Here is a 14,777-nt window from a genome sequence, read left to right on the forward strand (position 1 = left end):
TGTCATTGAGAGAGAAATGGGGAGATAGCTAGAAAATAGTCTACTTAAAAGAAGCAGCAAAAGCTCCTATTTTTACTGCTATTGCGTATCTTTTTACATCATGAGTGAGAGTAGCCGCATGCAGAGATGTCTATTTTATTGTTGTCGAGTGAAAAATTAGGGAATTACAGCGAGTTAAAAAACTAGTGCTGTCTGCTGTTTTCAAGAAATTTGTGTATTAGAAGTGAAAATCATGGAATGTACAGTAGAGCCCGACCGATAAAGGATTTTTAAGGCCGATACCGATACAAATATTTGGTGATTTAAAAATCCGATATTCTGATATATCGGCCGATATATATATATATATATATATGTATATATATATATATATATATATATATATATATATATATATATATATATATATATATATACACATATATATATATATATATATATACACATATATATATATATATATATATACACATATACACATATATATATATATATATATATATATATATATATATATATATATATATATATATATATACACACTGCTCAAAAAAAAAAAGGGGAACACTAAAATAACACATCCTAGATCTGAATAAATGAAATATTCTTATTAAATACTTTGTTCTTTATATAGTTGAATGTGCTGACAACAAAATCACACAAAAATTATCAATGGAAATCAAATTCATTAACCCACGGAGGTCTGGATTTGGAGTCACACTCAAAATTAAAGTGGAAAAACACACTACAGGCTGATCCAACTTTGTTGTAATGTCCTTAAAACAAGTCAAAATGAGGCTCAGTAGTGTGTGTGGCCTCCACGTGCCTGTATGACCTCTCTACAACGCCTGGGCATGCTCCTGATTAGGTGGCGGATGGTCTCCTGGGGGATCTCCTCGCAGACCTGGACTAAAGCATCCGCCAACTCCTGGACAGTCTGTGGTGCAACGTGGCGTTGGTGGATGGAGCGAGACATGATGTCCCAGATGTACTCAATTGGATTCAGGTCTGGGGAACGGGCGGGCCTTCTTCTTGCAGGAACTGCTGACACACTCCAGCCACATGAGGTCTAGCATTGTCTTGCATTAGGAGGAACCCAGGGCCAACCGCACCAGCATATGGTCTCACAAGGGGTCTGAGGATCTCATCTCGGTACCTAATGGCAGTCAGGCTACCTCTGGCGAGCACATGGAGGGCTGTGCGGCCCCCCAAAGAAATGCCACCCCACACCATTACTGACCCACTGCCAAACCAGTCATGCTGGAGGATGTTGCAGGCAGCAGAACGTTCTCCACGGCGTCTCCAGACTCTGTCACGTCTGTCGCATGTGCTCAGTGTGAACCTGCTTTCATCTGTGAAGAGCACAGGGCGCCAGTGGCGAATTTGCCAATTTTGGTGTTCTCTGGCAAATGCCAAACGTCGTGCACGGTGTTGGGCTGTAAGCACAACCCCCACCTGTGGACGTCGGGCCCTCATACCACCCTCATGGAGTCTGTTTCTGACCGTTTGAGCAGACACATGCACATTTGTGGCCTGCTGGAGGTCATTTTGCAGGGCTCTGGCAGTGCTCCTCCTGTTCCTCCTTGCACAAAGGAGGAGGTAGCGGTTCTGCTGCTGGGTTGTTGCCCTCCTACGGCCTCCTCCACGTCTCCTGATGTACTGGCCTGTCTCCTGATAGCGCCTCCATGCTCTGGACACTACGCTGACAGACACAGCAAACCTTCTTGCCACAGCTCGCATTGATGTGCCATCCTGGATGAGCTGCACTACCTGAGCCACTTGTGTGGGTTGTAGACTCTGTCTCATGCTACCACTAGAGTGAAAGCACCGCCAGCATTCAAAAGTGACCAAAACATCAGCCAGAAAGCATAGGAACTGAGAAGTGGTCTGTGGTCACCACCTGCAGAACCACTCCTTTATTGGGGGTGTCTTGCTAATTGCCTATAATTTCCACCTGTTGTCTATTCCATTTGCACAACAGCATGTGAAATTGATTGTCAATCAGTGTTGCTTCCTAAGTGGACAGTTTGATTTCACAGAAGTGTGATTGACTTGGAGTTACATTGTGTTGTTTAAGTGTTCCCTTTATTTTTTTGAGCAGTGTATATATATGTGTATATATATATATATATACATATATATATATATATATATATATATATATATATATATATATAGATATAGATATATATATATATATATATATATATATATAGATATATATATATAGATATATATATATATATATATATATTTAAATCCAGAAACACAAAACATACAACAGATTTCCATAACATTAGTTATTTGTAGTTATTACACGGCTCTATTGAATGCTACTCTCTGATTGGTCCATCGCTGCGTTCCAACGTCCATTATTTATGTATAATGACCATTGTCAAGTATAACAGACCGTTGCTAGGGACGGCGCTCTGATCCGCCCTTGTAACATATAGCAACATAAGCAAGACAGCTGGACTTTCAACACGTTACACCAACCACAGCATAAGAAGAGCTCACACGTGTCCTTAACAACTCTGTAAGAACACACCCACACAGAGTCTTAAAGCCTGCCAACTCCTCTCCAGTTAGTTAGAACTGTAGAAGCGGTATTAACAGGGACTAGATATCATTGGTTCACCAAAAAATGATGAAAAAAGGCTAATGTGCCTTCGACAAAAAATGAGCAAATGTTTTTGTCTTTGTTTTGTTCTGCTTAGGATTGCTTCTGACTTCTTGACCAAAAGTCAATAATAATAATAATAATAATAATAATAATAATAAAAATAATAATTTCCAAAATCCTCAACATGTTTCTACTTAACGAAATATTATGCTTGTTGGTGTTGTTGTTGGCTCCTTTCAAATTAACTTAGTTTTCACTGTGGCAAAAAAAACATTGGATTTCTGCACGCACCTGACAGCGTGGTCTAGCAGTATTCTGACAGCTTAAGAAATTACATACACACAACAAAATAAAAAAAAAAAACAACTCTTGTAGGGCTGCTCGAGTATGGAAAAAATCATAATCACAATTATTTTGGTCTATATTGAAATCACGGTTATTTTTGAGTTTGGAAACATGATGCATTTATTTAGCATTTCTCTCCAAAAAAAACACTTCGTAACTGAGAACTTTAAAATTTCCCCTTAAAAAGATACACAAAATGTTGAAATCGAAAAATACAAAATGTTGAAATCGAAAATAATGTACAAATACACTGAACAAAAATATAAACGCAACACTTTTGTTTTTGCTCCCATTTTTCATGAGCTGAAGTCAAAGGTCTAAAACATTTACAATATACACAAAAGACCATTTCCCACAAATATTGTTCACAAATCTGTCTAAATCTGTGTTAGTGAGCACTTCTCCTTTGCCGAGATAATCCATCCCACCTCACAGGTGTGGCATATCAAGATGCTGATTAGACAGCATGATTATTGCACAGGTGTGCCTTAGGCTGGCCACTCTAAAATGTTCAGTTTTATCACACAGCACAATGCCACAGATGTCACAAGTTTTGAGGGAGCGTGCAATTGGCATGCTGACTGCAGGAATGTCCACCAGAGCTGTTGCCCGTGAATTGAATGTCGATTTCTCTACCATAAGCCGTCTCCAAAGGCGTTTCAGACAATTTGGCAGTACATCCAACCGGTCTCACAACCGCAGACGACGTGTAACCACACCAGCCCAGGACCTCCACATCCAGCATGTGCACCTCCAAGATTGTCTGAGACCAGCCACCCGGACAGCTGCTGCAACAATCGGTTTGCATAACCAAAGAATTTCTGCACAAACTGTCAGAAACTGTCTCAGGGAAGCTCATCTGCATGCTCGTCGTCCTCATCGGGGTCTCGACCTGACTGCAGTTCGTCGTCGTAACCGACTTGAGTGGGCAAATGCTCACATTCGATGGCGTCTGGCATGTTGGAGAGGTGTTCTCTTCACGGATGATTCCCGGTTTTCACTGTTCAGGGCAGATGGCAGACAGCGTGTGTGGCGTCGTGTGGGTGAGTGGTTTGCTGATGTCAACGTTGTGGATCGAGTGGCCCATGGTGGCGGTGGGGTTATGGTATGGGCAGGCGTATGTTATGGACAACGAACACAGGTGCATTTTATTGATGGCATTTTGAATGCACAGTGATACCGTGACGAGATCCTGAGGCCCATTGTTGTGCCATTCATCCACGACCATCACCTCATGTTGTAGCATGATAATGCACGGCCCCATGTTGCAAGGATCTATACACAATTTCTGGAAGCTGAAAACATCCCAGTTCTTGCATGGCCAGCATACTCACTGGACATGTCACCCATTGAGCATGTTTGGGATGCTCTGGATCGGCGTATACGACAGCGTGTTCCAGTTCCTGCCAATATTCAGCAACCTTGCACAGCCATTGAAGAGGAGTGGACCAACATTCCACAGGCCACAATCAACAACCTGATCAACTCTATGCGGCAAATGGTGGTCACACCAGATACTGACTGGTTTTCTGACCCCCCCAGACCCCCCCCAATAAAGCAAAACTGCACATTTCAGAGTGGCCTTTTATTGTGGCCAGCCTAAGGCACACCTGTGCAATATTCATGCTGTCTAATCAGCATCTTGATATGCCACACCTGTGAGGTGGGATGGATTATCTCGGCAAAGGAGAAGTGCCCACTAACACAGATTTAGACAGATTTGTGAACAATTTTGTGTATATAGAAAATGTTTTAGATCTTTGAGTTCAGCTCATGAAAAATGGGAGCAAAAACAAAAGTGTTGCGTTTATATTTTTGTTCAGTGTATGTATCCAACTGTTCTGCAATTTCTATAAAACATTTAATGCTGCTACCGTCTGGTAGAATGTTTAGAGTTCCTCACTGCAGACTGAACAGATTCAAAAACTTGTTTGTTCCCGTGTCAATCAAGCTGTTAAATAAGGTCAGATAAGTTCAGGTGACTTGCGTTTGCTGGTTTTGTATAGGTTAGTAATTTTCCTACTACAATTTTAGCACTTTTTTGCACTCCGGCACTTTGTATGATATAGATGTGCATATCTATTGTATGTGATTGCGTGTAATTGTATGTTCTGTGTTACTTATGGCTGCAGCATGGGCGAATGGCCCAGAACAAATTTCCCACATTGTGGGACAATAAAGTTAATCTTGAATCTTGAATCTTGAATTAATAAAATAAATATACTTAAAAAATCAAATAAGACAAAGGATAGGGTGCATATCTTTAGCTAAAAAGTATTCAGTGGCAGCTGTTATTTTCTTGTGCCTGTCCGAATTTGACAGATAAGGAGTCGCATTATACAGTGTGTCTGAGATCGATGTCTGACTCTGCGTTGATGTCGTGGGGGTTGTGGCCTTGTCTTTTTGTTTCTTTATTAATTTGTCATGAGTGACTTTGTGCTTTAGTTTGAGATGGTTGAATAGATTTGTTGTGTTGACAAGTGGCGCAGATATCACCTCGTAGCAAATCTTGCACATTGTGTGGTGCTGCTGCTCGTCTGATTCTTTGAATCCGAAGTGTTCCCATACAAGAGAACTTTTTCTACCCTTTTTGTCGACCAAACAGGGCTGCCCTCCCTCTGCGATTTTCCACTCGTGCTGTTTTTTGAATACTGCCAGTCACCACACATACAACTCGCCTCCATGACTTTACAGCTGCTTGAGACTAGCCCTTTTCACACAGAGACGCTGCATTATCGCCACAGCGGCGGTTTGCCAATTCTCCGCCATTGGTTGTTCACACATAGCAAAGCAGCTCCGGTGTTAAAGACCAACCAGTGTGTAATTCACACAGAAAGCCGGCGCCGCGGCTCCAAAAGAGGCATGACGGTACATCATGTCATGATGATGACATCTGTGTGTTTTTTTTCAAGGTGTTTCCCCCGGTGTCCTCCTGTTAATCTAAACATGTACCTGCTGACTGTTTATAATCATATGGATGCTGGTATAATGTGTTGTGATTGGGATCCTGACCCACCATGCAAAGTAAAATTTTTCTCTAAATTACATAATTACATAATTGCCATCAGTCAACAGGACGCTGTCTGACTGTCACTCGCAGGGAGGGAGGCTGTTTTATGGGGGAAAATTCACTAAAGTCTCGGTCGGGAGGGCTGACCTTTGCGGTGATTTTTTTCACCATGACAAACACTTACTGATAGGCCTGTCACGATAATCAATAAATCATTGCATGCTTGTTTGTTTTCCTCGTGTCTCTCACTAGAACTCTCTTGTCAGTCACTAGCCCCATTCACGCAGCCGTTTGCATGCGGGGATACTGCGTCAATTCTCCGCATCCGCCTTTGTGTGAACGTTTCAGATGCGGTGAGGGGTGAAATTTCGCTGCGCCTCCGGAGGTAGTATCAGAGGCGAACCGAGCTGGCGGCGCGGAGCGAGGGCGTGTTGATCTGATGGTGTTGGTGTCTGATAACTCTACAGACCCTTCACTCAACAAAATAAAAATAAATGTCCCACAAAGCAACGTTACAGGACCAAACAACAGGAACGTAGTAACTGGTCGTGTCTTTGGCAACTTATGTGAGGAAAAAAATACCGCAGTTATTCATGAAGAAGTGTCTGTCAGCCTGTCGGTCTGACCGACTCTTCGTCACATTTCTGCCCGAAAAACAGCGTCTGTCCCTGGCAAAAAACTTTAACTCACCAAGTGTTTGTCGCGCGACGGTCAGTTACTGTTGTCATGGTGACGGTCAGCCCTCCCGACAAGACTCAGTGAACTTAGTGAACCCCGAGAGTGAAATAGTCAGACAGCGTCCAGTTTACTGATGGCGATTATGTAATTATGTAAATTATAGAAAAACGTAACTTTGTCACTTTCCAGGATGTATGGTGTGTCAGGATCTCAATTACAACACATTATAACAGCATCCATATGATTATAAACAGACAGCTGGTACATGTTTAGATTAACAGGAGGACACCGGGGAAACACCTTGAAAAAAAACACATACGTCATCATCATCACGTGTACCGTCACGCCTCCGCATCACTACAGACAATGGTGCTAAAATTGTTGCTGCAATAAGGAACCGTGGCTGGCCATGGCTCAATTGCTTTGGCCACAGCCTCCATCTTTATTTATTTTGGATATTTAAAATGTCTTTTTCACATTCCAATGTTAAATATTCTTTAGAAATAAAGGTTTATTGATCTTTGAAAGGGTGTACTTGCATTATTATGCCATTATCATTATATTAGTTAAAAAATGGTCTCAAAGCGACAATATTATCATTTATCGCAATAATTTCTAGGACAATTTATCGTCCAGCAAAATTTGTTATCGTGACAGGCCTACTTACTGAGTAAAAGTTTTTTGCCAGGGACAGACGCTGTTTTTCGGGCAGAAATGTGACGAAGAGTCGGTGGGACAGACACTTCTCCACGTATAGCTGCTGTATTTTTTTCCTCATATAAGTTGCCAAAGACACGACCAGTTACTATGTTACTGTTGTTTGGTCCTGCAATGTTGCTTTGTTGGACATTTCTCTTTATTTTGTTAAGTGAAGGATCTGTTTAGTTATCAGACAGTGAACATCATCAGATGGACACGCCCTTGCTCCGTGCCGCCGGCTTATCCATTCACACTGGTTCGGTTCGCCCATTCAGCGCCTCTGTGCCAGTCAGCAGGGCTGCGTTGAATGCTTTGGGGGAGGGATTTTCAGAAAATCTCTAGGCCTACTGTACAACGAATAATGCCAAATAAATCGTTTCAACTCGATTATATTAGTTTGGAGATCGTTTGACGCAAAAATCGAAATCACAATCAAAATTTGATTAATTGCACAGCCCTAGACTCTTGCACTATAATAGTTTGTCCCGGTACCACTGAAGATAAAGTCAGCCGCTCAGATAAGTGCTGCACACGCAGTTTTTTCTTTCCTGTTAAATTCATTCCCCAGCCATATTACTTTCACTTTCATGCAGTACTGTTGAAAAAATTAAAAGCTGAAGCATAATATTAATGACTTCATGAGATGGTAGCCTAATAATCATTAAACATTCTCTGACACTCTCTCAGACACATCAAATACTGTATGTCCATGATACAGTAAGAACAGCTGATTTCAGCTGAAGTAATGCTTCAGCTTCCATCAGCACTGCTCCACCTGGTGGATAGATAAACCATTGCAACTGGTTTCCACACATGGCGCTTGTTACAATTTGGCCCCACGTTCACTATGTCGTCGCAGGGGATCTCATTCCAGTCATGGACTCCAGGTCCAGTACGGACCCGTCACAGGCCCATCACTGGCCGATTAGGGCCCCGTCACAGAGAAACAGGAAGGTTTAAGAGGCTTCATCTGTACTTTGTCTTTTGTTTAGGCACAGAATCAGGAGTTTGAAGGCTTCATTCATACCTCTTTGGAGTGGATCATTCGGACAGGCCAGGATGTTGGGATAAGGTAATACACAATATACGTATTATTACTGATCAAAAACCTTACATGTAACATATGTACTCACTGTGTGTGTGTGTGTGTGTGTGTGTGTGTGTGTGTGTGTGTGTGTGTGTGTGTACGTACGTGTACGTGTACGTGTGTGTACGTGTTTTGCAGGCTGACTGGGCAGGTAGCTGATGCTCCAGTGTCTGATGTGTCTGAGATCTCTTGGCTAGAGTCCACACATCCCAAGATGCCCTTCACATGCCGCTTCCGTCGAGCCTTCATCACAGTCATCAGCAGAGTCTTCCTTATTGCAGTTGGTGAGATAAGTAGATCACATGTGATAAGTAGATCACAGAAACATGCAGAGTGTGTTCCCAAATACAGTAATTGATTAGTGCAGCTACACCTGGGCCCAATTGCAAAAATTTTGTTGGAAGTTCCTATGAGTTTGTAATTTAATTTAAAATGATAAAAAATGTTGATGAGCCATCCTGCACCTGCGTATACTATTTTTTTTTGTCCACAAATGCTTCCTTAATTTATATCTTACTGCCATGGATCTAATAAAAAGGACTTGTGTTTCTGGGAACTGGGCCTCCTGGATTACTGTCCAAAACACATCTGAATAACTTTATTCAGGAATTTCCATGAAACCGAATTATAATGTATGGAGAAAGTATTGGCTGATGTCCTCCGGCTGCTTTGCCTCAACTCTGGACAGATAGCTTTACTTGTAGTTTAAGTAACTGCAAACAAGCTACCTACACATGAACAGCTCTGGACTGGCTTTATCGCTGTAGTAACCTGTCCTGTCTCCTGTCTGGGTCACTCTGAGTCACTCAGCTCTTCGCCGCTAGTGTCTCAGGCCGGCTGGCTGCCTGGCAGGCTACCATCAGGCTGCCTTACCACACCTTGCTTCACCTAACAAGCCCAGAGACTCTACAGTTGGGACAGCCAAATTGACACTGTGTTTACTGGCGAGGAAAATACTGCTCACAATCCACTGCAGCTGGCTGCTTGTTTTTACGAACCAACTGCAAGAAAAACAACCTATTAACACCAGACAACCGCTGAACATACAGTTACGATATAATAACGTGTCAGTCACACTAACCGAGATTATCATGGCCCTGTTATATGCTGGACAACCACAGGGAGGGAGATCGGTAGGACCCGCAGTTAATTGCTTATTCCTGGTTGTCTTCCTCTTCCACACCCCACTCAGTGCCCTGGTTGTCCCGCTGTGGGGGGGAGGGAGGGATTGCTACTGGCTGCTGTATTGTTTTGTAATTGTACATAGTCCAATCATTCATTGCCCAAGACAAGACATTCAAGGCTACTTTTTGCATATGCGTAGATCATGGCCAGCTACTTTTATTTTACTATAGAAGGAAAGCTGAAGTACCCCATGTGATTGTCACGGAATACCAGCCGCCTAAATATGCCTGATTTTTTTCATCAAGATCCATGCATTATTCCCTGAGAAATTAACGAAAATGTCAAACACCCTGTCTGGTTATGTTAAAGAAAGTGAGGGAAAATGTCTTCTTCATCCTCCGTCAGGCTTCGTGAAATCTGTCAATTTTGTGTAATCCTGCTGACAAGCCAACTAACCAACAAATCAACAAACTGACAGACACAGGTGAAAACATTTTACTCAAAGAAAACCCCAATAATATTGAGCAGTTGAATACTAGGAAATTCAACTCATTAAACAAGGAAAGTCTCCATCTCTGACAAATCTGACCTGTTTGTAAAAGAGTAATTGAAACACGGGTGTGCACTGTTCTAAATATAGAAAGTGAATACTGGTAATATTGTGGCAAGGCACTACAAATAAATCAATGTAAGGGAAACCCTTGATTGAGCAGACAGCACTGAAGCTGCTGCTGCGCTGCTAATCTGCTCGGCAGGCAGTGTAGACATGGGGCAAAACATTTATAAAGCCGTTATATAAACAGTTCAAGGAGGCACAGTGCACAATGTATTCAAACAGAAACTATATTTATATATATATATATATACTAAAGAGTAGAATATCAGTTATTAATCAACAACTTACTTTCATTTGGATTCGACTGCGAAACTTCTCAGTCAGCCCGGTGTCTTCAGGACATTCCCCTGAGAGTCATAAAATGACTCCAAACACACCAGAACATCATCTTGAGGACATCAAAGAATCAAAGACCAAATTGCAAGGCAGTTTATTGCAGGATACAGCACTAACCTATCTGATAGACTGTCACCAATTCCGCCTCTTCAGACATGGCAAAGAGTTCACAAAGAAGTGTGAACTGCTCTCTCAGGACCTCGGACCCCAGGGTTTGTGTAGATGCTAATCTACATGCCTGTCTGCTAACTTAGGCCGCACTCTCACTAGGCAATCCATATCATGCCCAAGCACGTTTGATCCCCAAAGTCAAGTTTGTTTGGCTAGTGTGAGCGCTCCGTACCATGCTCAAGCACGGTAGACTTCCTTGGCCCTGGCATGGTTGGAAGAGGGGTGCTTCGGCACGGTAACGTTGCTCATGCACGAGCACAAGCACGAGTGCGCAACGTTGACATGAAGTATAATCATGCGTATTACGCTGCCTTGCATAATCAAGAAATCCAGGAATATGAGAGAGCCGTCTATGACCAAAACAACACAAAATAAACCACAAAAAAGTCAGTAAAGTTATTCATGTTCTCTCCGTTGTTCTACATTGTGCTGCGACCGCGCTACGACATGATGATATACAGTCGTGAAAAAATTAGGACACCCCATTAAATATTCGGTTCTTTATTAAGAAATGTTCACATATCGATGTCTAATCTTGTTTTTATTTATCTCTGGAAAAGAAAATGATTTAATTGCAGGTAAACAACAAAAATGTACCTTGTTTTTCTCATTAAACAAAAGATATCAACAAAAATACGTATTCTAACTGAGGAAAAAGTTAGGACACCCTACCCCCTAATAGCTAGTGTTACCCCCTTTGGCTAAAATAACTTCGGTGAGACGCATCTTGTAGCCACCTACCAGTCTCTGACATCGGTCTGAGGAAAGTTTGCCCCACTCCTCAAAGCAGAATTCTTTCAGCTGTGAGATGTTTGAGGGGTTTCTTGCATGTACAGCCCGTTTCAAGTCACCCCACAGCATCTCAATGGGATTAAGATCTGGGCTTTTACTCAGCCATTCCAGTACTCTCCATTTCTTAGCTTTCTGCCAGTCCCTGGTGGATTTACTGGTATGTTTTGGGTCATTGTCATGTTGCAGGGTTGAGTTCCTCTTCAGCTTTGATTTTTTTACAGATGATCTCACATGTTCCTCAAGCACCCTCTGATACACGGTAGAATTCATGGTGGATTCTATAAAGGTGAGCTGGCCAGGTCCTGCTGCAGCAAAGCATCCCCAAACCATGACACTTCCACCTCCATGCTTCACATTTGGTATGAGGTTCTTTTCCTGGAATGCTGTATTTGGTTTACGCCAAACATGTCCTCTGTTCTGGTGTCCAAATAATTAAATTTTAGACTCATCTGTCCAAAGAACATTATTCCAGAAGTCCTGGTCTTTGTCTACGTTCTCTCTGACAAACTTCAGTCTGGCCTTCATGTTTTTCTTAGCGAGCAAAGATTTCCTCCTTGCACACCTCCCATGAAAGTTAAACTTGTGTAGTCTCTTTCTAATTGTAGAGGCATGCACTATCACATCAACAGTAGCAAGAGCCTGCTGTAGGTCCCGTGATGACATTTTAGGGTTTTTGGTGACTACTCTTAGCATCTTGCGGTCTGCTCTCGGGGTGAACTTGCTTGGACGGCCAGACCTGGACATGCAGTTGTTTTGAATGTCCTCCACTTGTAGACTATTTTCCGGACAGTGGAATGTCTGATTTCAAATTCTTTTGAGATCGTTTTAAATCCCTTACCAGACTCATAAGCTGCTACAATCTTCTTTCTGAAGGCCTCAGACAGCTCTTTCGAACTCACCATGGCGTTTACTCTCACTTCAACAGTCAGGAGTACACCAAACTAAATGTCTGAGGTTTAAATAGGGCAAGCCTCCTTCTAAATGCTGAGCAATGATGTTCTAATAATGTGCACCTGATGTGATACACCTGTGTGTGATTTTAGCCATTTTAAGTGGGAATAAATGTGGGGATGTCCTAATTTATTCCTCACCAGAAATGTGCTTTTTTTTTTTAAATGACATTTTACAGAAAGTTTTAAAAAGTCTTTTCTTCAGTTTTAATTTTTTAGTTATATTACTTGAATTTCTCAGTATTGTTAAAATTGATATTACATATCCATACGTCCAAATATGGTAAAAAACACACAGGCTTTCATAGGGTGTCACACTTTCATAGGTTTTCACACTGTATGTACAAGAGGTAACCGTGCTCAGGCCTGGTTGCGGACAAAGCAATGCGAGTGCAGGCCAGCAGGGGACTGGGGAGGAGGGACAATTGTGCTTCGGCACGGTACAGAGCAACTTGGCCAAGTGTGAGTGCGTCCTAACACTAAAGTCACTGGCCAGGGACAACGGACGAAAACTAGCCCTGTTGGCTAACTCTGGCCCACTTACAGTTTTTCTTTTAACTCTGTTGATTAGTGGTGCACTGTCCCTATGAAATAAACTAATAATAATAATAAAAAAAATAATAATAAAAAGTCCTCCTCATCCAAGAGAAAAAGGGACAATCACTGGATAGCGTGCTGATATTTATTTTCTGTTTCATTTCACTGAGCCCATCAAATATATCAATACATGGATGTAGGTAATGCTGCTCATAACATTTCAAACCTGAATGAATAATGTTTTTTCATGTATTTCGTAATATGTGATATCTTGTTAATTCATTTATGTGATATTTGGTATCATTAAAAGCTGAGAGTGCCACCTTGTCAATTCTGTAAACCTCAACCTCTTAACAGACGCTAATAATTTAATAAGATTTAAGTTAATTGAAAGTCTGATAACTGAGAGGGACACAGGGGAGGAGTGAAGTGTCACCTCTGATGACACATCACCTCCAAGTCTGTTTCAACAGTTTTTCAGTAGTTGTATTTTAACCTGTGAATCCTGTGTCCTTGTTTCTGTGTGCAGTGGTAGGCTGTTTGTGGAGTGTGGTCTGCTACATGAAGTATCGTTGGAGGAGAGAGGAAGAGGAGACCAGGCAGATGTATGACATGGTGGAAAGGATTATTGGTAAGGAACACTTGCTAATGTTAAGCACACAACCTACACCAAGTTATTATAGAAAGTATACCTATATATGTATGTGTATACATATACTATATATATGTGTTTGTATATATGTATTTGTATATATACAGTGCATTCAAAAAGTATTCAGACCCCTTCACTTTTTTCGTTTTGTTATATTGCAGCCTTATGGTAAAATCATTTAAATTAATTTCTTCCCCTCATCAATCGACTCTCAATACACAATAATGACAAAGCGAAAACAGAATTTATAACTTTTTGCAAATTTATTAAAAAAGGAAAAACTGAAGAATCACATTGACACATGTATTCAGACTCTTTGCTATGACACTTGAAATTTATCCCAGTTGCCTCCATTTCTCTTGATCATATTTGAGATATTTCTCCACCTTGACTGGAGTCCACCTGTGATAAATTCAATTGATTGGACCTTATTTGGAAAGGTACACACCACTCTATATAAGGTGTCACAGCTGACAATGCATATCAGAGCAAAAACCAAGCCATGAGGTCTAAGGAACTCAGAGACAGGATTGTGTTGAGGCACAGATCTGGGGAATGCTGCAAAAAAAATTCTGCTGCATTAAAGGTCCCCAAGAGCACAGTGACCTTAACAATTCTTAAATGGGAGAAGTTTGGAACAACCAGGATTCTTCCTAGAGCTGGCCGCCTGGTCAAATTGAGCAACTGGGGGAGAAGGGCCTTGGTTAGAGAGGTGACCAAGAACTCGATGGTCACTCTGGCCGAGCTCCAGAGATCCTGTGTGGAGATGGGAGAAACTTCCAGAGGGACAACCATCACTGCAACCCTCCGCATATCTGGGCTTTATAGCAGAGTGGCCAGACAGATCCTCTCTCCTCAGTGAAAGACACATGAAAGCCCGCTTGGAGTTTGCAAAAAAACACCGGAAGGACACTCAGACTGTGAGAAACAAGATTCTCTGGTCTGATGAAACCAAGATTGAACTGTTTGGCCTCAATTCTAATGTATGTCTAGAGGAAACCAGGCATCGCTCACCCAATATCACTAACTTATTTTTAAAACTTAAATAAGGGAACACTTTAATCAGATCAATCCTGATCTTCTTAAGACTTTCCCATTGTAGTGTTTGTGGCTGATTCTAAAGCCCAATTTTTACTACTGCGGAAAGTGCTGTACA

At 41.7% G+C, this 14,777-nt stretch overlaps 1 protein-coding gene across 1 annotated transcript in view; it reads left to right on the forward strand.

Moving 5' to 3' along the window:
* lemd3 (LEM domain containing 3) overlaps nucleotides 1–14,777 on the forward strand; it is a 46,852-nt gene that overhangs the window by 18,326 nt on the left and 13,749 nt on the right. The window contains exons 5-7 of the mRNA XM_073480288.1: nucleotides 8,348–8,427; nucleotides 8,581–8,726; nucleotides 13,499–13,600. Coding sequence (XP_073336389.1) covers nucleotides 8,348–8,427; nucleotides 8,581–8,726; nucleotides 13,499–13,600 — 328 coding nt within the window. The remainder of the gene's footprint in view (nucleotides 1–8,347; nucleotides 8,428–8,580; nucleotides 8,727–13,498; nucleotides 13,601–14,777) is intronic.

The sequence above is a fragment of the Pagrus major genome, chromosome 14 (genome assembly GCF_040436345.1).
Source record: "Pagrus major chromosome 14, Pma_NU_1.0".
In the NCBI taxonomy this organism is placed as follows: Eukaryota; Metazoa; Chordata; class Actinopteri; order Spariformes; family Sparidae; genus Pagrus; species Pagrus major.